Genomic DNA, 25,280 nt, shown 5'->3' with positions numbered 1-25,280 from the left:
TGTTTTGAAAGCTTAAAAGATGATGGTTTTTGAAGGAAAGGAAATGTGTATATGGTGAAGTAACCTGTCTTGGAATGCGAGAATTGTTTTTATATTTCTTATATTTCTGTTCTTATATTTCTAGGTGCATGATGTTGCATTGAAATATACTAGATGAGAACTAACATGCAGTGGTGAGTAAGAGAGTTGTGGTTCCTGTTTGCTTGGAACTTACATTCAGTGTGAAAAAAATGCATTAAACATCTAATTACAAAATTTATGATCTTCATTATAATGGTGGAAAGGACAGGACAGTAAGAGAACGTGATGACAAGGTGAGTTCAGTCCTTAGGTCTGGAAGGCTTCGCTGCAGAAATGAGAAAGAGAAAGAGTAACTTGTATGCAGGAAGAATGCAACGGTCAAAGTCTTTCAGTGAAAAGGAGGATTAGAGGGATTTAAGAAAAGTTAGTCCGGCTAAAACACAGAAAAAATGGAATGTGTATATAAAGAAAATGAGATGATAAAAGATATATAAATTATAAGATGTGATGGCTTCCAAATCTGCATCTACAAAAAAAGCTTTAACTCTTAATAACATAATTTCTCTGGGAGTATCACTGAATTCTAAATTCCATTTTAATATACAGCCATATAATAATTAAGTCTTTCCAGAATTGAAAATTAAGATAGTGTGAGTACTAGGAGGCACAAAGCTACTAACCATGCCATTTTATGACAGGGAAGAAAGGTCTCAATTTGGTGGTAAATCTATTTTTCTTTTTCTAAAAGGACTGTTTATTTAATTTTACTATTATTAAATTTTCTATAGGGCACAGGCACTCACAAGAGAGAGAGAGAGAGAGAGAGAGAAATAAAGCCACCAGGTCCAGAACTTGAATCTCAGTTCGCGATGTGGGAGTCCAGCACTTTAACCACCATGCCACCTGCTGGTTCATAGTTTTCATTTTTCATATTAACTTTGTATTGGATTCATTAATTGACAAGTTTGGTTCTGGTTTTAATGGCTTTGCAGGTACAGTAAGCACTGTATGTAGCTATGCTATAAACTCTTGAAATATACTAGATGAGAATGATGAGGAAGCATTTTTGATAACTCTTGAACAGATGAAAACTATCTCCCTGATTTGGATGTGGCTGGTTGCTTACCTGGATCTATATACAGGGATTAATATCCCTGCTGCTTTCAAAAGGGAAAAACAAAACTCATTTTACAATGAAAATAGAGACAATTGAGTATTCCTTCTAAAGACAGAAAAAGAAGTTTAGATCAAAAATGTTTGATGCCCAAAATAAGAAAAAAAATCTTGACAGTATTGTTTTCCTTTCTAAATCTGTCAGTACACTGAAAGGGAAGAGTTTGAGCTAAGTGGCATTGTCATCTCCATGGGGTCTGTAATGAATTTGCACATTTTACTCCACTACTGTATATCTAATCAGAAAAAGATGTCCCCCGTCCCCTGATCTAGCGCCAAACAGTAAAAGGTGATTCCTTATGTTAACAATTTCAGCAGAATGGCTTATTAAAACCAGATTTTAGGGTATTATAAAATGCTTAGAAGCCCTTTAAAATGTCAACTAGGATCCCCAGAGACTACGTAAAATGTCAACCCAGCTCAAGCGCCTGTTTTAAGCAGAATGAATTAGCGGCATGCTGTCGGAGGCTGTTATCCAAAACAATCAGTAAAGAGGAAAACATCAAGCTTTCTTTGTACTTTCATATGAAATGGGCCATTTAGAATGATCTTGTGGGTATTTGAAGATCTCTTATTTATTTAAAGCAATGACTAAATATTAAAGTCCCAAACACATCAGTGTCTCATTGTTTCCTCCCAAATATAAATGCTATATCCTTAATTAATATAATTTCATTAAACAGACTGCAATTGGACAGCACTCTCCTTCACACAGCCTATTACAATATAATCACTTGGTCATTCTGTTATAAAATACTTTCTCCTTCACACCAGAGAAGAAATCTTTTACCCAGACAGTTCTTTCTTTTTTTCTATAAGTCTTTTGTGGTACTTCATTAAAAATATCATTTTACATCATCAAAATTTGTATTTATCTTATTACTTAGAATATAGTTTTAATCAGTGATAATTACTTTTTCAGTATCCATATTCATAAACTGAGCAACATAAAGACAATTTAAACAATTAGTATTTAGCTTATTTTTTATATTTTTGGATTTCTAATTTTTTATGTTAAAACATGAAATATACCTACACAAAGTTTTTTGTCCCTAGAGTTTTTTCAAATGAAACGGGTATGTTCTTTTCAAAGATAAGAAATTTCATATAGAAGAGAGAAGATAGTCACAATAAGGAAGAACAGATCTTGAATCTCACTTGGCGATGTGAAAGATAGAGTGGAGATGCAAAACTATGCATTTCCTCTTGCCCAGTTCCAGTTTTTAATTATGCACAGAAATATATCTTTACACATATTCATATCTATGAATCTATGTATACCTAGAGATTCACATGTTCACATCTTTTGAGATAACATTCATCTGAAGATTTAAAAGTAATTTTAGGTGAGAATTGTGACAGAGATTTAAATGGTTAATGGATCTTTGTTTTGATCTCACTGTGATCACATTATGGACTGAGTGGCATGTATTCTCTTTGTCAAGGACATGGGATCATAAAAACACATGTGTTTGCTTGGTAACTACTTTCAGATAATCACTTCCATAATGCGAAGAATCAGAAGAAATGCTATCTTCATAAACAACATGTAATTCTAAGTGCATTATGGATTTTAATAAAGCTTTAGTAATTTAGAGAAATTTGTTACTTATGTGTTAAAATTTGCTGATAGAGCTAGAAGTTTCTATTCTATTTTTACTGTTGTGCTTTCAGTAGTCAGTAATGGAGGGTTAGCCAGTGTCATGGTGGTTAAGGTGGCTGGGTCCCGCATGGCCAACTGTGTTTCATGTTCTGGATCTGGTGGCTTGAAAAACATACCAGGCATGCATGCACTCATGCCCTAAATCCCAAAGAGGAGACTGGAGGAGATGGGATTGTGGCATTGCCATCCCCCAGGCAGGTGCTTTCTCACTGTCCCTCTCTATTTCTCAGTTTCTGTCTCTTTGGTGAGCGCACGTACCCTGAAGCAAAATGAAAAGGTCAGAAAATTAATAAACAAAGTTTGCTTAGGTTATTCAACACGGGGCCAACAGGCTACTTAAAGATGAAGATAGAGGGAACCAGCAGTTAGCGTAATGGCTATGTCGCTGGACTCCCACGTAGTCAACCACGGTTCGCGTCCCGGACCCATGGCTTAGAATTCACGTCGGGTGCATGTGCGTGCGTGCCCAAGATCCTGGGAGGAGAATGGAGGAGAAGGGATTGCGGCGTGACCATCCCCCCTGGGGGGTGATTTCTTGCTTTCTGTCTCTCTGTCTTTCTCTGTATGGCGAGCGCACATGCCCTATAGCGAAAACCTCTCCAAAAAAGAAAAAAAAAGATGAAGATAGTGATGGAGATAAATATGACAGTATTGATGATGACAATGGTGGTGATATCAAGGGAATGGTACAATGGAAATGGGATTTTGCTTCTTTATTTCTGGGACTAAAATTGGTCTATAATAGGTCTCTGTAATCATTATCCTTTTCTCCACCCGTCTTTTCTGTGTACTTCAGTGTCTATCCATGTAGAGTAAATGTGTGCTTTGTATTCTGTTAAGCTAAATCATTCAATGGCAGGAAAATACTTTTAATAAAGTATTAAAAAGTTACTAAATATTGCTGAAAGTACCGTTTGTGTCTAAGATTACTAAAAGCATGAATTGAAAATTGCATACTCTACATTTTCTCGTGTTCTGAAAATATAAATTGATTTTGAATTATAGCACTATAATAAACATCACCCCTACTCTCATCCCCACAATATGATAAATTCTAAAAAGAAAACTCCTTATCCTTGATGACAAAGGATGATGGGAGATTTTAGGATTAACAATAATCTGTCTACAGTTCTGAAAAGAAAATAATAAAAATGAAGAAGATCAGTATCTAGTGGCTTATGTGAAAGCAACTTTCTTCTCAGTTTTAGTAAAACTATTTCTATGTTTTGTTTTGTTTTTTTTTTTTTTGTTGAGAGGTTTTCGCTATAGGGCGCGTGCGCTCGCCAGACAGACAGAGAAAGACATAGAGACAGAAAGCGAGAAATCACCCCCCAGGGGGGATGGTCACGCCGCAATCCCTTCTCCTCCATTCTCCTCTCGGGATCTTGGGCACGCACGCACACGCACCCGGCGTGAGTTTTAAGCCACCGGGTCCGGGATGCGAACCACGGTCGACTACATGAGAGTCCAGCAACATAGCCATTACACTAACTGCTGGTTCCCAACTATTTCTATGTTTTTAATGAACATAAACCATTGGAATAATCAGTATGAGGACATCAGCTAAATTAACTATGGAAATTGGGTCCCTGTGTCAATGAACATAAAATGCTTCACCATCAAAAGATGCCTCCATGATGCAACTTATTTTCTGGATAAGCAAATAGCATGAGCTGCCTGGCCTCCAAATCCAGTATCTTTCAACAGCCTCACAAAACGCAATGGTACATTTATACCGCACAACACGTACGGAATGCTTGTCTTACCCAGTATCTTGCTGATGTTGGAGTTGTGCATGTCCGGAAAGGCTTGAAGGATTTTCCTCCGTTCATCTTTAGCCCACACCATGAAGGCATTCATTGGACGCTTTATGTGGGGTTCATTGCTACCACGCCCCCTGGATTCCCTATAGATTCTGGACTCTGACACTCCAGCACTTCCTAAAAACAGAGAATATCGCTTCACATTATTGCTAAAGCTTTTGGCAACTGTCCTTGCATTACTGTTTTTCAGTCTAATAAAATATCTGAAAATGAAAAGTACTTCTGATAATGGTACGTCCAATTCTTAAGATGGATGCTTGTTTACAAAGTTTCTGTGATAAGCCTTGTGGTGGCCAATAGATTTCTGTATTTGAATCATTTCTGATACATTTTCCCTTTCTTTCAATGAACTCAGTACTCACCACGTACTCAGAAGCTCACATAAAACTCAAATATACAATTTTTGATGCAATTTGGAAAGAGAGTAGATTGGAGCAAAAGCATGTGTGATAGGCAGGACTACAGAAATATTAAGCAGTGAACAAGTCACAAAACTGTGAAACACTAATCTATTTGGCAGAATAAATAATTATAGGTAAAGATAAAAAATGCACCTTGCTACTTAAAGGCTGTCAGAACCTAGAGTACTCACACTGCTTTCCTTTCTCTGAGATTATGTAAATGAAAACACTGCTAAATAAAATTTTGAGGTCAAAGTACAATATAGTTACTTCCCTGTAATATGTTTGACTTTCTTTGCTAATAAATGCATGAAATATGCTGCCACTATAATGATGGTCTTTCCCAAAAAAGGTATTTGAAAGTGGTAGAGAAAAGAACAAATGAATAGTTATATTCCTATGGTTGCTTAAGACATCTACAGTCATACGTTTGTTTGTTTTCAGGTTTTTGCCTTGGGAGTGTGCAGTCCCCGGGGAGAGAAAGAGAGAAAGACACAGTGAGAGGAAAAGTGGGGAATCACTCACCCGCCCCTAAGGGGGATGGACATGCTGTAACCCCTGCTCCTTCGTTGTCCTCCCAGAACTTTGGGCATGCAGGCACATGCACCTGAGGTGATTTTTGCTATAGGGTGCGTGCGCTCGCCAGCCAGACAGAGAGATAGAAAGCAAGAAATCACCCGGCAGGGGGGATGGCTATGCTGCAATCCCTTCTCCTCCATTCTCCTCTCGGGATCTTGGGCACGCATGCACATGCTCCCGGCATGAGTTTAAGCCACTGGGTCCGGGACTTGAACCACGGTTGACTATATGGGAGTCCAGTGACATAGCCATTATACTAACTGCTGGTCCCCACCTGATGTGATTTTGAAGCCACTGGTCAGGACCTAAATTGCGGTCGACCATGTGGGAGTCCAGCAATGTAACCACTACATCACCTGCTGCTCCTTAGTCACATGTTTAAGGTGAGAAAAATAATATATTCTTCTGAATTTCACCTTGAACATCTACAATTATTCAGAAAGGTCAATTGAAAAGTTACATTTCAATCAGTAAGATTCACTTATAAAAACATACAATTCAAGAGTTATATTAAAATCTCTGGAAGCTGCATTACTCCTTTACCCTTATGTGACCTCATAAGATGGCTTAAGCCAATTAAACAGCTTCCAAGATGCTTGAGCTCAGGTGAAGAAGATAAGAAAACACAGGACTCTGATTCGGAGTTTTCACTGGTTATCGTTACAAAAGATAGAGTAGATGTATTTCAATAGTAACCTAAGGATTTAAAATGCTTTGGAGAGTTCTAGAACTTGTATTATTAATAAAAGCACTACTTTTCTTGTCCTCCTTCATGTTCTCCTTTTCTTGATTTGGAGGTAAAGGAATCAGCCAACATAATTCAGCACTGAACACTTGTACCTCAGCAAACAAAAATCACAGTGTATCTGTTGATAGAGGTTTTCATTATTTTCCATTCATAACATGCTCTTTGGTCTGAAGCAGGGTGAGACATATTTTGCACACAAGCATGGCTGAATTTAACAAATGACAGCAACAAATACTTTGATGTTTTAATGCTGATTATCATGGGCATATTTTATCATGCTAATACAACCTAAAATTTATGAAATGTGTTATTACCGGTAATTGTCTTTTTATTGACAAAAATAAGTGCTAATATGTAGCAACAGCTTTCTAAAATGGGTTTGTAACTAGCAAATGATCATTTGCGCATCTGCCTTTTCTTTTTCTTACACCTTACAGCAACATAAGCAATAAAATGAGCGTTATGTGACTTCATCAAATCTAAACAAGCTTTTCGTGTGTACTTGGGCCTAGTTTATCCTAGCCAAGTGAAGTATAAAATCGAAGGAAATGTTTGCCTATGTGAGATTAGAAAAATAGATTTCTCTCAAATCTCTAACTGAATAAAACTCAGTTTTGACACAATTATATGGTTAAATGTTCAAGTTTGGCTAGTCCCTTGGCTAGTACAAGCTGGATTTAAAAGCAGAACTGGCCCAAGGCATAGAACAGATATCTGTAATGTGTAGGGGGATTTAAAGGGACCTCCTCTGTCCTAAAATCTGTTCTTCACTAGTTTGCCCTTGTCTAGTCTCTTTTGTATTTAGAGAACTTTCCCTGTAACAGTAATACTGCTCAAGACTGTACCATCAAAAACTCTTAAAATGCATGTTTGGGGCTAACCCTGTGCCTGGACCCTACATGGAATGATCACGGCTTAAATCTCAGTCTTGGGGTCATGAAAAACACATCAGGTACATATGTGTGCATACCCAAATTTTTTACTGGATGAAAAAATAAAGAGATTATGACCTGACCATGTCTAGTTTTGGATGGTCATGTTCCCTTTTTTGCATACTTTCTGTCTCTCCTGGTCTTTCTCTGGCAAATGCACGTGATAATTTAAAAAAAAAGAAAGTAAAGAAAAAAATATATATGTATATTACTTGACACTAGGAGATTCCCAATCAGGGCAGTATATGAGAAGAACAATACTTTTCCCCCATTTTCCTCTTTGCGATGCTATTAATATTAGAGTAACAATTAAAGTGTTTGTCATTGGGGATGTTTGGAATGTTCAGAGGTGAAGCAGTCAATGGAAGAACTGAGGCATCCAAAGGAGGGAAGCACGAAGCTGTGTAGCTGGAATTCTGGTTGGGACATGACTGCGTGGTAGGTGGTCTAGGAGGGAAGGGTTCAAACTGTAAAGGGCTCAAACACTATTTCAAGTATGTCTTCCAAGTCACGTATTCTGGTCAGAGTTTGACAAACTGAAATATAAAAATGAACTAATAGATACAAGCTTCTAAAATGTTTCTATTGGGTGGAATAAACAGAGAAGTGAGGGACAGGGAAGATGGTGACTAAAAACATTTGCTTTAGAATCAAGCCCTCTCGAACCCAAGACCTGCCCCCAGCACTTAGAACCATGTGATCTTAGAAAAAATGATTCAAATTCCTGAAGGCCAGTCTCTGTATGTGCACTAGTACTTAGCTCACAGCTTTTTCTGGGGATTGAAAGCAATGATTTATGCAGAGTGCTTGGGGCGGTGCCTGGCACATGACAGCTCTGTGTATGTGAGTTCTTATTGCGATGATCAGGTAGGAGGTGGCGCTTTTGTTTATTTCTTAAGCAGCTTTAATTGGCACTAATAGACAATTTTGCACATTATTGCAATATATATGAAAAATTTTCACAAACCATCAGAATCTCCACTCATATTAAAATCCATCATTGCATGGCTAAATTTTCCTTCTTCATTCTGTTTAACTGCCAGTTGCTGAGTCAGACTCTCCAGTGTTGTTTTTTCCTTAAAAAAGAGAAATTTATAATAAGAGCTCAATCTGGAAATTATAATTATTCGAACACATTTTTCTTGGACCATATATAATACATTAGCTTCTCAAAGGGATGGGCTGTTGATTTATTCCCTTCTGCACATTCAGCACATTATACTGAGGTAATTAAAGGAAACGATCAGCAGGATTTTTTGAAGGAACTTTGATTCTTATAAGCCCCTATAAAGTCCTGGTGTTTGAGTTTAGTGTGCCTAAAGGATATAAGCTGGGATCCTTAGAGACAACCTTCACAAATCTCATGATAAGCATACAAATTTCATGGAAGCAACCTGTTTTATATTCGGAATGCCTGCTTTATTTTTAGCCAGACGGTAGAAGTAGAGGAGTGGCACGGGGCCTGCAGAAAGTCTTCCAATAGTCAGGTGACCAAAAGATAGAAACCTAATTCACAGTGGTGCCCTCTGGTTGCCATCTCCCTAAATTCCATCTGCATTCCTCATGCAAGGGTAATGAAGACGCTTAAATATTCATTGCTAATTGCTTGACAAGTCTCTGTACATCCAATGTGAGCGTCTACTACTTGGACCACAATTGGATTTGGATTGCTAAGCCAAAATATTGAGTTGGCAAATTATTTGAGATACAAATATACCAAAATTAGATCTGCAAAGACATCAAGTCATTTAAAAGCATGCAGTGTATGATTTGTATTCATGCAGAACACAGCATTACAAACTAAATTATTTTCAAGGAAATATAATGCTTCCATCTAAACCACATGAGATATTAAACTACTTCCAAATTAGGAAACTGGGTGATTTTAGGAACAGAAAAAGCATACAATGAAAGGTTGACAGCTTTCTCTCAAACTCTCCAGCATTTGTTACGAGGAAGATCTGGTTCAAAAACAGTTTTAAGAAAAGCATGTACTGAATCTCATAATGCTTGCTCTGGTTTCTTTATAATCAGTCACCTCATTTGGGGGAGAAACACAGTCAAGAACTGTACTAGCGAATCACATACTCTGTGGAACGTGGAACTGCTACTGACACAATAAAATGTTCACAGAAAATAATCAACTCTTTAAGATAATTGTATTACAGGTAAAGGACCCAACCAATGTTTATATCAAGAACTCATAGGATATTCCAATTCTTAAAATACTCCATGCTTTGTTTCCACAAAAATCTCTGACCATATGAAGTTGTATATACTAGATTAAAAATGCCCTTAAGTCAGTGGCCTTGGAATTCATGCACTCTATTCATTAAAGTCTGGAGACAATTTAATAGGAAAACACTTTAAAATTGTCAATCATTATAAAATACAGAAGGGAAACCAGAAACAGAAAATAATTTATACTAATTTTAATTCTATAGAATGATACAGTATTAAAGTTGAAATAAGTAAAACATTTAAAAATGTAGAATCTGATCCATTTTGTGTGTGAAATTGGTGTTTTGAGTCCCTTTATATGTTCTGCTATTGTTTTGCTGAAAGGGATTACTGTATATCTTCAGCCAAGCATATCGGAGCATCAAGGACACAAACTTCACCTATAGTAAATGTAGCTGTTAAATAGCAGATAGTTACATTAAGCACACACACACACACACACACACACACACACACACTATCAATATGATCTGGTAGGCCCCAGGTCAGTGAAGACTTACTGTACTCTTCAGGGAATGTACTGGGTATGGGTCACCCTTCAGGTTTGATGTCATGATGTACAGGGCAATGATAGACACTACCTACTTACTAGAGAGTTTCCCATTCTGAAGCATAGTATTTCAAGGGGGAAAAGGCAAAAGGAAAGCAATCAGAGTGGCAGAAAAATGACATGATAAGCAGCTCCTAATGGTCTGAGTTCAGTTCTGTAGATCTTGTGCCACATTATAAAAGACTAAATTTAGCAAATGATGAATAGGGAAATCACAATCAGTTTTTACAATAAGTAACCTCTAACCATCCTCCTCTAAAGTACATAGTACAAAATCGCCTACCCCAAAGTGGAGCTTCTGATACTTCCCAAGGGATGTCAGTGGGAGACAGTAGAAATCAACATGGTAAGCTGCACTTTTGTGTAACTCTTTGTATGGTCATTTAAGCTACTTCTCAGATGTGTCAAAAATAAAAAAAAGAAAGAAATACAGGTAGACATGTTGTGAGACTTTTATTAAAACACCTTACAATTGCATGTAAACAAAAATGGCAACAATGTCACACTTGAGAAGAACTAGCAGACAATAAACTCAGGAGGCATAATAGAAGTGATTTAAGTAGGGAATTAAAAAACACACTAAGTGGAAAATAATTATATATTACCACATGAAAATCTATTTTATATTAAAGTTTATATATACTTCTCATCTAGAGCTAGATACAAATTTATATGAAAACAGGAATCTCGATAATACAGTAAACCACCAAGAGAATGAGTTGGATTTAATAATAGTTCTCAAAAGTTCAAAAGTCAGGCCTAGTCATAATGGTGCAGGTAGTTGGATACTGCTGCGTGATACTGGAGCCACTCAGAAGGCCTGGGTTCCATGTATGGATGGGCCTGAATATGCTGGGTACACCTGCGGGTGTGTCAGTGATCCTGGCTATTTTCAAGGCTGGAGGGAAAGGGAGACCATGGATGTGGCAAGACCTTGTAAGACCTTGATCTTGGCAAGACTATCCCTCTCATGTAAGTGAAATACATTTTTTAAAAAACGTTTTTTAAAGTTTAAATTTGATCTATTCAGGTATATATGGTAAAAAGAACCAACTGAATGCAGTAAAGCAGAATGCTAGTACATTGGAAGGATTTCATCCACCCTAACCCTTTCAATACCCTATCATCCCCTCCTCAAAATAATTCACTTAAGAACTATTATGCCTAAAACTCAAACATTTGGCATTTTGTTCTTTGGGTTAAGTATTTCCTTTTCCAAAAGCCTCTTTTCACATGTGCAAATACAACTGGGAAAGATGTTATTTTGATTCCCAAAGCTCTTATAAGTAAATCAATCCTTTCTAGATGAAGGTAGCTGTAACAAAATAAGGGCAACAGGTATCTGGTAGGAAGGAAGGAAGGAAGGAAGGAAGGAAGGAAGGAAGGAAGGAAGGAAGGAAGGAAGGGAGGGAGGGAGGGAGAGAGGGAAGGAGGAAGGAAGGAAGGAAGGGAGTAAGGAAGGAAGGAAGGAAGATGAAAATGAGAAACACCAAAAAGAACGAGTTTGAGAAAACAGAAATGAAGAATGGGTTGGATTTAAGAACAGTTCTTAAAAGCTTAAATTCGGGCTCAAGAATAGTATTCCTAAATTTAAATTTAGGTCCAGCTGCCTGGATACTGGAGTCATATTGGAGAGCTTGGGGTTTGGATCCCAGGTAAACCTAAACAGAGCCAGGCACAAATGACAATGTTTAACAACCTTATAATCTTAGTTCCAGTTGTCTATGATTAAAAAAAAAAATCACATTAGTCAAAAATTTGTACACAAAAATATAATCCATTCTCCCATTAAAAAATTGATCAGAAATTGACAAGATTTCTTGGCGTTCAGTCCCCTCTACCTTCTTTCTATAGAAAGACAGCAAAAATCAAGAAAAAGAAATACATTTAGAGAAATATCTACCGAAATTCTGAACTGCTTTGAGTAATCTAAGAGTAAAAGACACAAAAGAATTAATTACAACACAGTGCTCAACATAAAAGAGTCCTGGAGATTTATAAATAAGAGCCAAAAAAAATAACCTGCATGCTTTCCCTTTTGAATAAATACTAGTAATTGCATAACAAACAGATTTCCCATGGAAAGATGAGTCTTATCTGGCTAATCAAATCTTATCTAACTCTGTAGGTCTAATAAAATCAAGGGGAGACATTAAGTGAAGTCTGCTTTTACTGGAAAAATCTTCTCTGAACCCATGTGGACATGAATACAGATGTAAATGAATTATATTTTATCTACACAAAGAAAGTTGTAGACTAGATAGTTTCTTGAACTCAAATAAATAATTCTAAAAATCCACATCTGAATAACTATTACTAATATATGAATACTCTTTTAGGAAATTGGGCAGATGGCCTTGTGCTCTTTGGCTTATCCAATGACTTGAATAATGGAAAACAGCATGTGTATTGTTTGCACATGACACCAGGCTATGGCAGGAATCAGTAAGGAGAGCCAAGAAACATCCAGAGAGATATGGGCAATCAGTTGATTAGAAGTAGTCAGTATAGAGTCATATTTTCTAAGCCAAAAACCATTCTGAACTGCAAAAAACCATAGGGATTAATGAAAGAAGACATAGTTATGGTTAGAAAACAGTGGATTTGGGGACCAGAAACATCATGTTTTAACAAAATTTTGCCATGTATATTAGCAAAATATTACCCTTTTACTTTAAGTAAATCAGTTAACCTCCCAGAGTCCTAGAATTTGTCAAAATAATGGTTAAATATATGATATTCCTCATTAGCTTGACAATTTTCATACAGACAAGCTTGTAACATTAGGAAAAAAGGATTAATGGGGAAAACTGAAAAGATAAAGGTTCTTGTTAACATATAAGAATTAAAGGAAGGCCTAACCTGTGGCTTCGTGGTTAAGGAAGCCAAAACACACATGGCCGACCATGTGGTTCAAATCCCTAACTCAATAGTTGAAAAAAAAACAGGGATGTGCATGCCCCAAATCCTGACAGGGTGGAGAAATGAAGAGATGGCCATGTGACCACACCCAACTATAGGGTGGTTTTTCCCATTCTCTCTCTGTCTCTTTCTGGCAAGCTAACATACCCTCTACCAAACTTTTAAAAAGTGTTTTCAAATAAAGTAGAATAATTACAGGAGGGCCAGCAGGTAGCGTGGAGGTTAAGGCGGTGGACTCCCACATGATCTACCACAGTTCAAGTCCCAGACCCAGTGGCTTGAAAATCATGCCAGGCCTATGTGTATATGTAACCAGAATCCCAAAAGGAGAATGGAGAAGAAGAGATGGTGGCATGTCCATCCTCCCCTGGGAGGTGATTTCTCATGTTCCTTTTCACTGTCTCTCTCTAGGGAGTGTACATGTCCTATGGCAAAACAAAACAAAACAAAAATGAAAAAAAAGAACAACAGAAATAGCTCAATTTGCGTATTGTGTACCTTTTTATGGTTAAGCGAGTCTATTTTTTACTTTGTATGGCCAGACAAATATGCATTAGAAAAGAGAACTTTGGTAACAACTCTAAATATTGTCAAGATTTATTTCCTTTTGTATGTCATCTATTGTATATCATCTATTTTTTCATTTAAAAAAGAAAAAAAACACACATAGTATGATAAGTTACAGTTTCATACATCAGTGTATTACATATTTAAATTGAAAAAATATCTTTCTTCTATTTTACTTCAACTTATATAAAAATAATAAAGAAAGAAAAATTTTCAGTATGTTTGTAAAGGCTCAAAGGAACATCCTACATTGCTGTTTGACAGGACAATCAAAACAAAAAAGTGCACAAACTGTACCATAGAGGAGGTAGATGTTTCCTTAGCTACCTAATCCTGAATTCAACAGTGCATGAGTAAGTAGACAGTTCTTTTACTCCCTGAATTGGAATTTGTGTAAGTGATGAAGTTTGCCCCATACTAGATGCAGATACACAAAGACAGAGACGGGCTGTGGATCAGCTATCATAATGGGAATCCCTGAAATAAAGCTCACAAAGCTATAAAAGTCATAAAAAGCACATGCATGAAACGACAGAATAGAGTGTGACTATCAAATGTTGACTCAGTAACAGTTAAACCCCTTCTGGCTGCACTCTTTTATGGTCTCCTACGATACTAATGACACGGGAGTAGTAAAGAAACAAGAAAGGTTTTTAACCCTTTAATTATGTGAACTTCACAGACCACCAAAGAAGATGAAAAATTATATTAATGTCTTAATGATTTACCAGTTACAGATTTTTCCCCACCAGCTTAAGTAAAATATAAAGAAACAATGCATGTGTTCACCTCCTCAACCTCGTTTCACTGTTTATTGATACATCCTTTTCTAGAAAGTAACTATCTACCCACATAATCTAACAACACAAATGGGAGAAAAATCTTTTTTGTAAGTTATATATTAATTACACATAAATATACATATGTATATACACATATACTCACACACATGCAAACACTACCTACCTCTGTCACCAATGAAAATACAAGTTGAAAATGGACCAGATGATGGCACAGTGGTAAAACAACACACTAGGAAGCTGACCCATTGGAAAGGTCCTGGGTTTGTGTCTGGAGACCATCCTGGGTATGACTAAGCACAAAACATGTGCCTATAACCCAGGACAGGCTGAGGTTGGGGGTGGGTTATGGCAGACCGTTTCAGGATGTGAGGTAGCCCCATAACAACAGTTAGGTGTTATTCACAGAAAGCTGGAACCCTTACTGCTAAACATGGCTTGAATCCCAGCCTCAAAGCTTGGAAAATATGCCAGGCATGTGTATGTGCAGGCCCAGAACCCTGACGGTATGGAGAAATGTAGTACTGAAGTGTGACCACACCCCATGGAGGGAGTCCTTTTATTTTTCTCTTTGTCTCTAATGAGTGAATGTGCCCACTGGCAGTTAAAAAAAAAAAAAAAAAAAAAAAAAAAAAAAAAAAAAAAAAGCAACCCTGTTGGTGTGCCATAGCTTTGTCTATCTTTCTTTCTCAGGAAGAGATGAATAAATAAACTTCACAAAAAAAGTGTAAGTTGAAGAAGCCTTTTACTAATTTTATACTGGTCAAGTATAAATTTATCTATCATAGTATCCACAGATACCTGAGTACACCGGAATCTAGTATTCTTGAAGAAAATTTTTTCCATTCGTTTTCTCCCTTATAAAATAATAGGGATATATAAGCTAAGGATTGGAAGGATCCATACATATTCTCTGGCCCATCATCCAGAAACTCAGCCTTACTTACCTCTGATTTTCTTCTTCCTAAATTCATAGAACTCCACGAATTAAAACTCACAATTTTGTTCCACAGTTTACTTTTATGAAATTTGTTAAGCACCATCATGAAAAGCTTATTTATTTATATTTTGATGTGTATTTATTTTATTTGTAGAGAGTGCTAGAGAGGTGTACCCTCTGCAGGGTACTGTCATACTGTGGTCTTCTTCCCCCAGTCCTCCAGCTTGTGAGGATTTGGGGCATGTACGCACACACTCTCTATGTTCCAGGTCAACAGGGCAGGAAAGTCAAAGCATCAGTTGGCCAAAGGGCCAACTTGACTTACAGCACTGGAGCTCAGAACACGAATGACTGAGGCAGAGTCCATGAAAAGTCTCCTTAAGTGTAATTCTGGCTAGACTTCTCAGAAGCTTAGTTTCATGAGGCAATCTGATGAAAGTGAAATGTATTAGCAAATTGTTTTCTTACAAAGTACTACAAGATATGCGGGATAGTTTAGAAGGAAATACATAGTTTTTATGAGTGCAAAAGCTTTTAGTCAAGGTGAATGACTTTCCAAGAGTAAGTCTTCTGAATAATACTGATGAAATACTATTAATGATTTTTAAATAACTGATTTTGAAATGGGGGAAATAGTCAGAAGCTGATGACAGATAACTAACTCTGATTTTCATGAATGAAGGGAGGAATCTGAGGAACAATAACCTGAGCACTTGACAAGCACTCTAGAAAACCACAATTGAATGATGTAAAGATCAGTTAACAATACTTAGTAGAGGATGTGGTAACAATAAGAAGCTAATATGGATTCACTAAGAAAAATAATGTTACAATGGCCTCATTTTTTTTTCTATAGAAACTGGAATGCATAACAGTGAAGCTCAGTGATAATAATTGTTTGAATTTAACTTAACTTTATGCTATTATGCTACTACCAATCTCCTTTTTTCATGGTGGAGAAATTACACAGGGTCTTGGTCTTACACTTCCAATGGAGTGGAAATGTAAGATCAACAATAGATGTCTATAAAAATATTTAGAACCCCCATGTTTAAAATATTAAGACTTGTTATTTATGAAACAGAGAGAGAATTGGGCCATATGTAGTCAAGAGAGAACACCAGTTAAAGATTGTAAGTTATCAGGGTAAAGATAAACTACTAAAGAAAGAGGGGGCTAATAGGTCAGCATATCCATTCAATGGATTCCCACAGGATGGGAGAAGTTTCACCTCCTTAGAGGTTTTCAAGTACTGGCCAGAGGACTACCGACTTGGAATAGGAGAGATACGGAAGAGACAGGTCAATGGTGGATGACAGGTTAGATTAAAAACCCTTTTGGTTCTTTCAAACCTGTAATTCTCTGGTTTTATGTCTTACTTGACTGGACTCCATAAAGTAGACCTAAATTATTTTGACAAATATTTAAACTGCATCATTTCTCTATACTTATTCACTCAAAAGATGTTAGTTGGTAAGTTTCAATATTTAAAGCCACTCCATTCACAATCAAAAATTCCATCATTGTTTTCTTAAATTCAACATTACCAATTTAGTCCTTCAAACAGAAAACCGCAGGCATGGAGAAGAAAAGTCACTATCTATGACCTAGGTGTGTAATGTACAGAAAGTCACTCAAAGGAATGTGTAGAAAACAAATCATTCATGAAGGAAGTTCGCATGAACACTGTCACAGTAAAATGTCCAGCCTTGTTTATCCGTGGAAGTCAGTGGAAAAAAATCTTAGACCTGGTATTTCATGGTCAGGATTCAATCAACACCTAAAAAAGAGGCATTATTGTTCTTTCAAACCAGGGCAGACGTACATATTGTGCACACTGAGTCAAATCAGAAGGGTTAATGTGAGGAAAAAATAGGAGGCCAACTAACGATGACAAAAAATAGAATTCATAACCTACACAGGATGTCTGCTAGGTGGGAAGGCTGCACAGATATAAACAAACATTGGAATGTTGTCTGATAATTGTTCTATAAACAATGGGTAACTCAGTTACTGAGTCAAATTTTTTCTGTTTAATTTTTCCTTTTTATGAGATAAAAGCTATAAAACTGTCAGCATTCTTACAAATGTAGCCTCAGTAGTTATTTCAGTTAAATAAATATAATTAGACTATTTTAGAGAGTCAATGCTTGGTTTGGAAATGCTGGGTCTGACAAGCTGAAACAGGCACACTGGTGTTATAGTTCACTTTTCAATTATCCATGGTACTTTCAGGGGAAGGGAGGGTAAAAGATAGATTAGGATAGATATTTAAAATCTCATTTTAATGAACAGCTAAAACTGCATCCCATGGCTCATCACAGCTGCTACGAGATGCAAAATAAATAAGATTTAACATATTCTTTTTGTTTTTCCTCAGCTTATTCTCTAGTGAAGGGGGCTGGCGTGTGGTAAAGAAAGGAAGAGCTAGAAAGAGTAGAAACAGGAAAAAACAAGAATTGGAGAAAAGAAGAATAAATTTTGGAGACTATAATTGTTTAAATGAGATTTTTGTGAAAAGCTTAAAAAAATCTGTTATGGAGGCACAGGCTAACCCACACAGGAAGGCTCCAGGTTTGTACCTAAGACCTCCCTGAGTACACAGGACCAGCATGTGCCGCTGATCTGGGATGGGCTGAGGCTGAGGTGGACTGCACTGTCAAGACCTTACGGGGGTCCTGTCTCCGTGTGTCATTCTCTGTGCCTCCAGCTCATGGGAAAAATAAATAAATAAGACCTTGCAAAACTATGCTAAAGAATACACAAACTAATGTCAGAAAACAAGCTAATCAGTCACTGGATTTCTTTCTTGAACTCCTTCTCCTTGGGCTGTCAGAAGGGTTATGATATATTTTTTCTACACAAAAATGTGTCATGACTTTTCCAACAACCTAGTCTAAAAGAGAGTGAACTTTGATCCAGGGACATAGGTTTAAAAACTGATCTACCTTTGAATTTTTTCAACTCTTTTACAATCATAAGCATTAAAATGAAACAAAATAAAACAAAACAAGGAGTACTGTTCTATTTACATTACAGAGAAAAACTGAATGTGATGTGAAAACACTGGAAATCTTGAGACACAAAATAAATATCAATTACCGTTATTACTCCTGTGACTGAAAGGACAAATGCAAGTCTTTCTCATCTATTAAAAAAAAGAGGAAATGTATAATTGAAAGTTCAATAAGACCCTTTGAAATCCAGGTGAAACTCAAAGTATTTTTCTGATCATTTTTAAGACATATTGGTATATTGGTAAATTATCTTGCAATAAACGAAAATGGAGCATATACTACTAAATATAAAAAAGGTAACTGAAAAATAAACTTTGCTTTAATTATGTCAGTGTCTTAATATACAACAGTCTTGAATATAGCTATCTGATCTTGCAGAGGAGGAAGGAACCCAGAGAGAAAGGAAGGGAAAACCAGTAGAAAATTCAGAAATGCGAGGCTACGTATGTACATATATAACCCCATCACCTTGGCATACCCATTGTCTACATATCAGAGTGTACTCTTCTAGTCTTTTATCTATGTATTGCTAAAAATATCTCCATTTTTCTCTACATAGTGTTTCCAAACTTCCTTTTTTCAGGAATACTATTGTGAGCATTTCCTTGCTTCCTGAAACAGACAGTTTCAGTCATGAGTGAGGCCTGTGGGTGTCTTTCTGAAAGCCCAGTTTGGCATGCCCTCTGAGTCTCATTTTATTGGACCATCCTGCACTAACCCCTCTACCAGAATGATGTAAAGAACACAAGACTCTCTGTTTGAAAACATGCACAGCTTTTCTAGGCTTGAAAATTAAACCATAAAAAGTTTACTGAAAAAAAAAAAAAAAACCTTTAAAAAGCTCCTTAAAAACTCACACCATAATTGCTCCCCACCAAGCGTGGGCACTTGCTAGCTGCAAGTAGTGGCACTGTGACAAATGTAGCAAAACTGAAAGCGGGCTATACTAAGAGAAAGAAAAAGTCTTCCACTGGCCATCTGTGAAAATAAGGCATGTGGCCATTAAATGCAGAGGCTGTAAATATACACAAACTCCATGAAGCAAATGGCAAAAAAGGACTAAACTTCAAGCTCAAACAAATCAAAATGTTTAATGCATAGTTACCACTGCTGGACGAAAACAGCTCTGATCTTTGCAGTCTGCAAACTCGGCATGTATTTCAATTAAATACCCCCAAAAAGAAAGAAAGAAAAAAGAAAGAAATGAAAAGACACAGAAGAAAACCGTCTGGAACAAAAGGCTATAGATAGCTTATACTCAATTTCTAGAAACAAACAGCCCCTTTAACTTGCACCAGCCTGTTGAGAACGTCGATTGGAATTATTGAAAGGCTGACATATAGAGTGATGGATGGGTGATGACATAATACCTATTTGCCTTTTTGTCATGGTCTTTGAAAACTGGCTGCTCTGTGCTGATAATATTCACTAAGGGGTTTTCCTCTCCCCTCCCATCCCATAAGAAGTGTTCCCTAGCTTAGATACTCAGAATTAAGAAGGTTTTATGAATGAAAAACAAAAGAAAAGAAAACCTAAGGATCAAATGCCAACTTGCACAAAAAAAGCTGGTCTTGATTTTCTAATAATCAGTTGCTTAAAAAGCAGTTCTCCACTCATTTTATATGAATTTTAACAGGAGAATCCAATAAGAAGAAGGAAAGTATTCAACTTCAGATGTTGTATATCTTTTAATTCAACTCGCCAAATAAATAAATAAATACACACAAACAAACACACACAGATTAAAAATAAAATGTGTTCTTTTTTATAAAGAGAACATAATAACCATTTTGTAATTTTAATTGTTCTTAGGCAAGTTCTAATCAGAGTATTTAATTTTTTTATTTTTATTTTTATTTTTTTACATATGTACACACACCCCTAGTAAAATCTGCCTTACCACAGTTGCAAAGATCCATCTCATCTCTTCTGGAAGGCTTTACCTCAAATGCCTACCTCCTTCTTAAAGTTTTTCTCCAGTCATTGAAACATCTGATTCTAATTTGACTTCTCTAATTCATTTTAGCTAAAGGTAACATTTACAAAAGCCATCCATAAATCATTCATTAAAGCACCTTCCACTGAATGCAGAGGCATGACTTCTTTCATATTCACTTTTTCAAAGAAAAACTTGTAATTCACAATTCCTCCCAGGGTTTCCCCTTATCTATAGAAGGAGCATGTGTTAGATAATGCTGAACCACACTGACATATACTATGTCAGTGTCTGAAGAGTTAACACTGCCTACCCCATCCATCAGATGGCCAGTGAAGCATCAGGAAAGAATGATGGATGTAAAATTATTACAGGGCTGCCATCCGATACACTTACTGCCATTTGTAACTAATGCTGGGAATGACATACTTTTTTTCATTATTAAACATCTACATTAAGTCAACATTGGTCACTGTCATTTCATGTTTAGCACTCTGTTAAAGGGAAAGGAGAGCGTTCACAACAGCAGAAAAGAGAAGATTATGAGAGAAAAGGTCCCAAATGCCAGAGAAATCAAATTAATATTGGTTTACAAACAAGCACCTTTAGCCAGAGATAAGGCTTCTTATGAATAGGACTGATTGACAGACAACTGAAAAGACAAATAGTAAATCATTACCTAAAACATACATGTTAAAGGGGCCAGTAGGTGGCATGTTTGTTAAGGTGCAGGATTCCCACAAGGCGGATCATGGTTCAAGTCCCAGATCTGACCGTTTAAAAACCACACCAAGCATGTGTGTAAGCATGCCCAAAATCCCAAGAGGAGAATGGAGAAAGGATTGTAGCATGGCCATCCTCCCAGGGGATGATTTCTCACTTTCCCCTCTCACTGTTTTTCTCTCTCTCGGGCAAGCATATGCACCCATGGTAAAGACCTTAAAATAATACGTGTTATTCACAAATTTTTGACTTATTCCATTGAAATTTGCAAAGAATTGTCACTGAACTTCAAAAGGAAAAGTAAGACATTTCTATAGCTATATTTTGCAGCTAACAGATAAAGATAAATTCATAGCATGCATTTATATTCCAGGTACATATTCCAGTTCATGTTTGGTGAATAAGTTCTCTACCTTAAGAAAAACATATGCATCCATCTGCATGCTTATCTTTTTGAGTGACATCTGCTTCACATAAGAAAAGCAATACAGAAGGTCTTAACACATACTGAGTATGTGTATGAACACACACATAAGGATTTAACCTCTCATTAAGCAAAGTTTTCATGTGCATCAGTTTGTATGTCATTTAATTCATTATAAACCATAGACAGGACATAAGGCCTGGGACATGTAATAGTGGAAGAGCAAAAGCTATGTAGATGGCACCAATTATGAAACGAACAAAACAGGGCCAACTGGTGGCATGGTGGTTAAGGCAGCTGGATCCAACATGACCAACTAGTCAGTTTGAGTTCTGGACCTAGAAGCTTGAAAAACACATTGGTCATGTGTGCGTGAATGCCCAAAATCCAAAAAGGAAAAACCCAGAAGGAATTGTGGGGTGATCATCCCCTGTGGGAGGTAGTTTGTCACTCCTCCCCTTCCCTGTCTCTCTCTTGCAGATGCATGTGCCCTCTGGCAAATTTAAATCAATCAATCAATCAATCAATCAAAACAGATCGGTTTCATGAAGGAAATACTTGATAGCTTTGCTATCATTTTTCTACTATATGTGTGTCTGACAACTGCCTTTTAACAACCAATAGCCATTCTGGTCCTTCTCTTTCACCCAGCTAATGTCACCTTTGATCTCAAGATATCCCTTGATCTCAGGGAGGACAGGATAAGTTCTCTAATTCAGTTACAGAAAATAACTCATGATCAATTTAAAGCAGTCTCTTTTCCTTTGGCTAACAACTATCTTAAAGATATGCAAATGGAGCTGGCAGGTGGGCATAGTGATTAAGGGTGCTGGACTCCCACATAGCTGACCACAGTTTGAATCCCAGATCTGGCAGCTTGCTTTCTCACTTTCCCTCTCTCTCACTCTGTTCCTCTCTACACAATTTAAATAAAATAAAAAAATAAGGTTAAATAAAATAATAATTCTTAGGAAAAAAAGTGTAACTAACCCAGTTCTAGTCAATGTTTGTGGAAGTCAGCTGGAGAGGGGCAATGAAACATCCCCATATGAATGAAGACCATACTTAGCAAAGGGAAAATTCTTCCTGAGTCTGCCTGCCCTAATGTGGATGGGACAGTACAGTAACAATTTCATGACTCAAAGAAAAAAATGAGAGAATCACAGAGATTTCAAGCCTGGTATCATTGACTGGCTGAACTAATGTCACTTACCTCCTACTCCTGAACTCCATAATGTGGTAAACATTAATCACTATTTGTTTAATAGTGACTTAATTTGTTTCTGCTGTTCTTCATTTAGGCTGAGTGCCCTGGGTCTCTATTGTATTAACATTGCTTGGTGGTATCAAAACAAGAAAAACTGAGATTTTTTTTTTTTATTATCTCATAGTAGGTATGAATACCATAAAACACAAGGTCAAGAACCTCATATGTAGTTGATTCTGTGTTCAGAATTGCACCATTTAGGTGGTAATGAACCAAAGTGGGTGGTTTTTACAAAAGAAAAGCATAAGAGTCTTTTTTCCTGTTTTTTTGTTTTTTGGTTTTTTTTCTACCTGAGAGGTTTACTTTTTCATCTACAACACTAATCTGTAACAAGAGTGGTGTGGTACAAGATAACATTATTTGAATATACAATCAGTCTATAATTAACCAGAGATGACAATTATAAATAACACTGTGTCCCAGAGTTTCCAAGAAACCTGACATGCACAGTTCTTGGGTATGTTGAAACACTTCCAAGAAAAGTAAAGAAATGAAAAATCTTTTAGAAGTCTTCAATTAAAATGTGTTTCAGTAAAAACGACTTTCATGATGTGTTTTGGTACATATCACTGAAAAAACATTCGTCCCTATCTTCACACCTCTAATTGTTTTCCCTATCCAATTACAGCTTTTCAGAATTAAGACCTTCTAGTTGGGACAACCATGTTGGCTATTTGAGATATGAAGAAAAGTTCATATGTATAAGGTTTGTTACTCAAGCAAACAGATCCCCACTGTAAGATTCCAGTGACCTGGATCTCAGGTTATGATAGCTATCATCTCTTAGAATGATAAAAAGCAACAGGCTGAATTCTTTTTCTTTCCCCTTTTCCTTTCTCCTGGCTCCTTTCCATCTTTCTTTCTGCTTTATCTGCCCCACTCCTTATGTTTCACATAATTTGGGGGTTAGGCAGTTAAGAATATTTTTGTAGACAGAAAAATGTCCCCCTTTTAGGACAAATAATATGAGAAGATAATAGTGCAAAAATATGAGGAATTCATCATATATTGTTTGTCTTCCATTAAGAACTGTGAGGCAAAATGTTAAACCGATTATACCTATCTACAAATGCATTGGATATAGATAAAGCTGAGTGATTATCAAAATCTACCAAAAGGTAGATAATCAGAAAATAACAACACAATATGCATGGTTATATTGCTACCTGCAGAAAAATGAGTATGCAACTTGTTAACTCAGGTGCATAAGTGATCTAATATGCTAAGAAATATGCGGTCTTTACTCCATTCTTATAAGTGGGCTCACGTACATAAATATGCAATGATCAGTTGACTAATAATTTGATCTAAACTTTAAGATCTATGACAGCAGATGCCGTATTTTTCTGGTTCAATACAATACCTCCCACACAAAGAACAGTTCCTTATACATAGTCTGTGATAATGTTAAACAATCTTTAATTAAAAGATACAATTTGACAATATTAACTCCTTCTCATGGGTTTCACAGACATAGATCAATTATTAATATTATGGAAATGACACCCAAGTTAGTTCAACAGGAAAAGGTAACTGAACTCTAGCAATACCTGCTTCAAAGAGCTTCAGCAATCTCAGTGTATTCTCAAGGGTCAAGGTAACACGAAGAATGAGGTAATTCAGGTCTTTTGGTTGAGCTTTACTAACACACTACATATGTTTGTCACACTATTACAATAATGAAACAGCTTCATGTTCATAATTTAAGAGTTTTCACTACAAACTCTATAAAAATAAAAGATTTGACCTGATTACATTGAAAATGCATGGTGAAGAGATTCAGGAATGATAACCTTCTTGAGAAAAGAGACATCTTAAGTGGTCAAGGTTTCAGCGGGTACTACTTCAAGGCTAGATTTTTTTTTTTTAAGTTATTACAACTGTACAAGAGAGAAAGGAAAATTGAAGCAGTAGCTTTCAACAAAGCAACCCTTACCCCTCACCCAAAATAGGAGGTGCTAATCAGAGAAATAAAGTATGACTGCAGAGGTGGAACAAGAATGGGAAATAAAGTCCCTAACAATGGACGAATATGGAATAAAGTGAATGCAGATGGTTCCACTCCTGCTACTTAATCAAAAGGCTGTGCAGAGTCACTGGAGCCAGCATAAAGTCATGTGTTAGAACAACAGCTGATCTGTATTAGAGAAGATTAACTCACAGTGCCATGGTAGAGGGCCCAGGATTATTTTATGTACTTCCATTGCCTTACAAGCCGTCAGCACAATTATTGCCCTCCGATGTGAATGACTGATCTGTAACCACAGCTAAACAGCATGCTGCTTAGGGGCCTAGGAGCTTCATGAAGATGAATTTCCATACCATCAAAGTGCTTTTAATGGGCTCCCTGATCCAACCACAAGGCCTGTTTTGCAAGTATATAGAACTCAGGATGAAGGCTTCCTGTCCAAAAGGATTTGGTCGGTTGTCACTTGACAATTCCCAGCCAGCACAGGGGAGGAGAGGGGGGAGATAGGTAGAGTTGTCTCTGCTTTGGAGGATTTAAAAAAAAAAAAAAAAAAAAAAAGGGAAAAAGGTGTTGTGTAATCAAAC

At 36.7% G+C, this 25,280-nt stretch overlaps 1 protein-coding gene across 12 annotated transcripts in view; it reads right to left on the bottom strand.

The window, feature by feature from the left end:
* SOX5 (SRY-box transcription factor 5) overlaps positions 1 to 25,280 on the bottom strand; it is a 1,018,333-nt gene that overhangs the window by 7,074 nt on the left and 985,979 nt on the right. For all 12 annotated transcript variants that reach the window (XM_027771080.1, XM_027771084.1, XM_027771082.1 and 9 more), the window contains 2 exons: positions 8,308 to 8,416; positions 4,624 to 4,797 (listed from right to left, as the gene is read on the bottom strand). In XM_027771080.1, the coding sequence (XP_027626881.1) occupies positions 4,624 to 4,797; positions 8,308 to 8,416 (283 nt within the window). The remainder of the gene's footprint in view (positions 1 to 4,623; positions 4,798 to 8,307; positions 8,417 to 25,280) is intronic.

Source organism: Tupaia chinensis, unplaced genomic scaffold, assembly GCF_000334495.1.
Source record: "Tupaia chinensis unplaced genomic scaffold, TupChi_1.0 Scaffold000028_1, whole genome shotgun sequence".
Lineage (NCBI taxonomy): Eukaryota > Metazoa > Chordata > Mammalia > Scandentia > Tupaiidae > Tupaia > Tupaia belangeri.
Note: the sequence above shows the minus strand (reverse complement) of the source record. Positions and strands in the feature narration are given on the sequence as shown.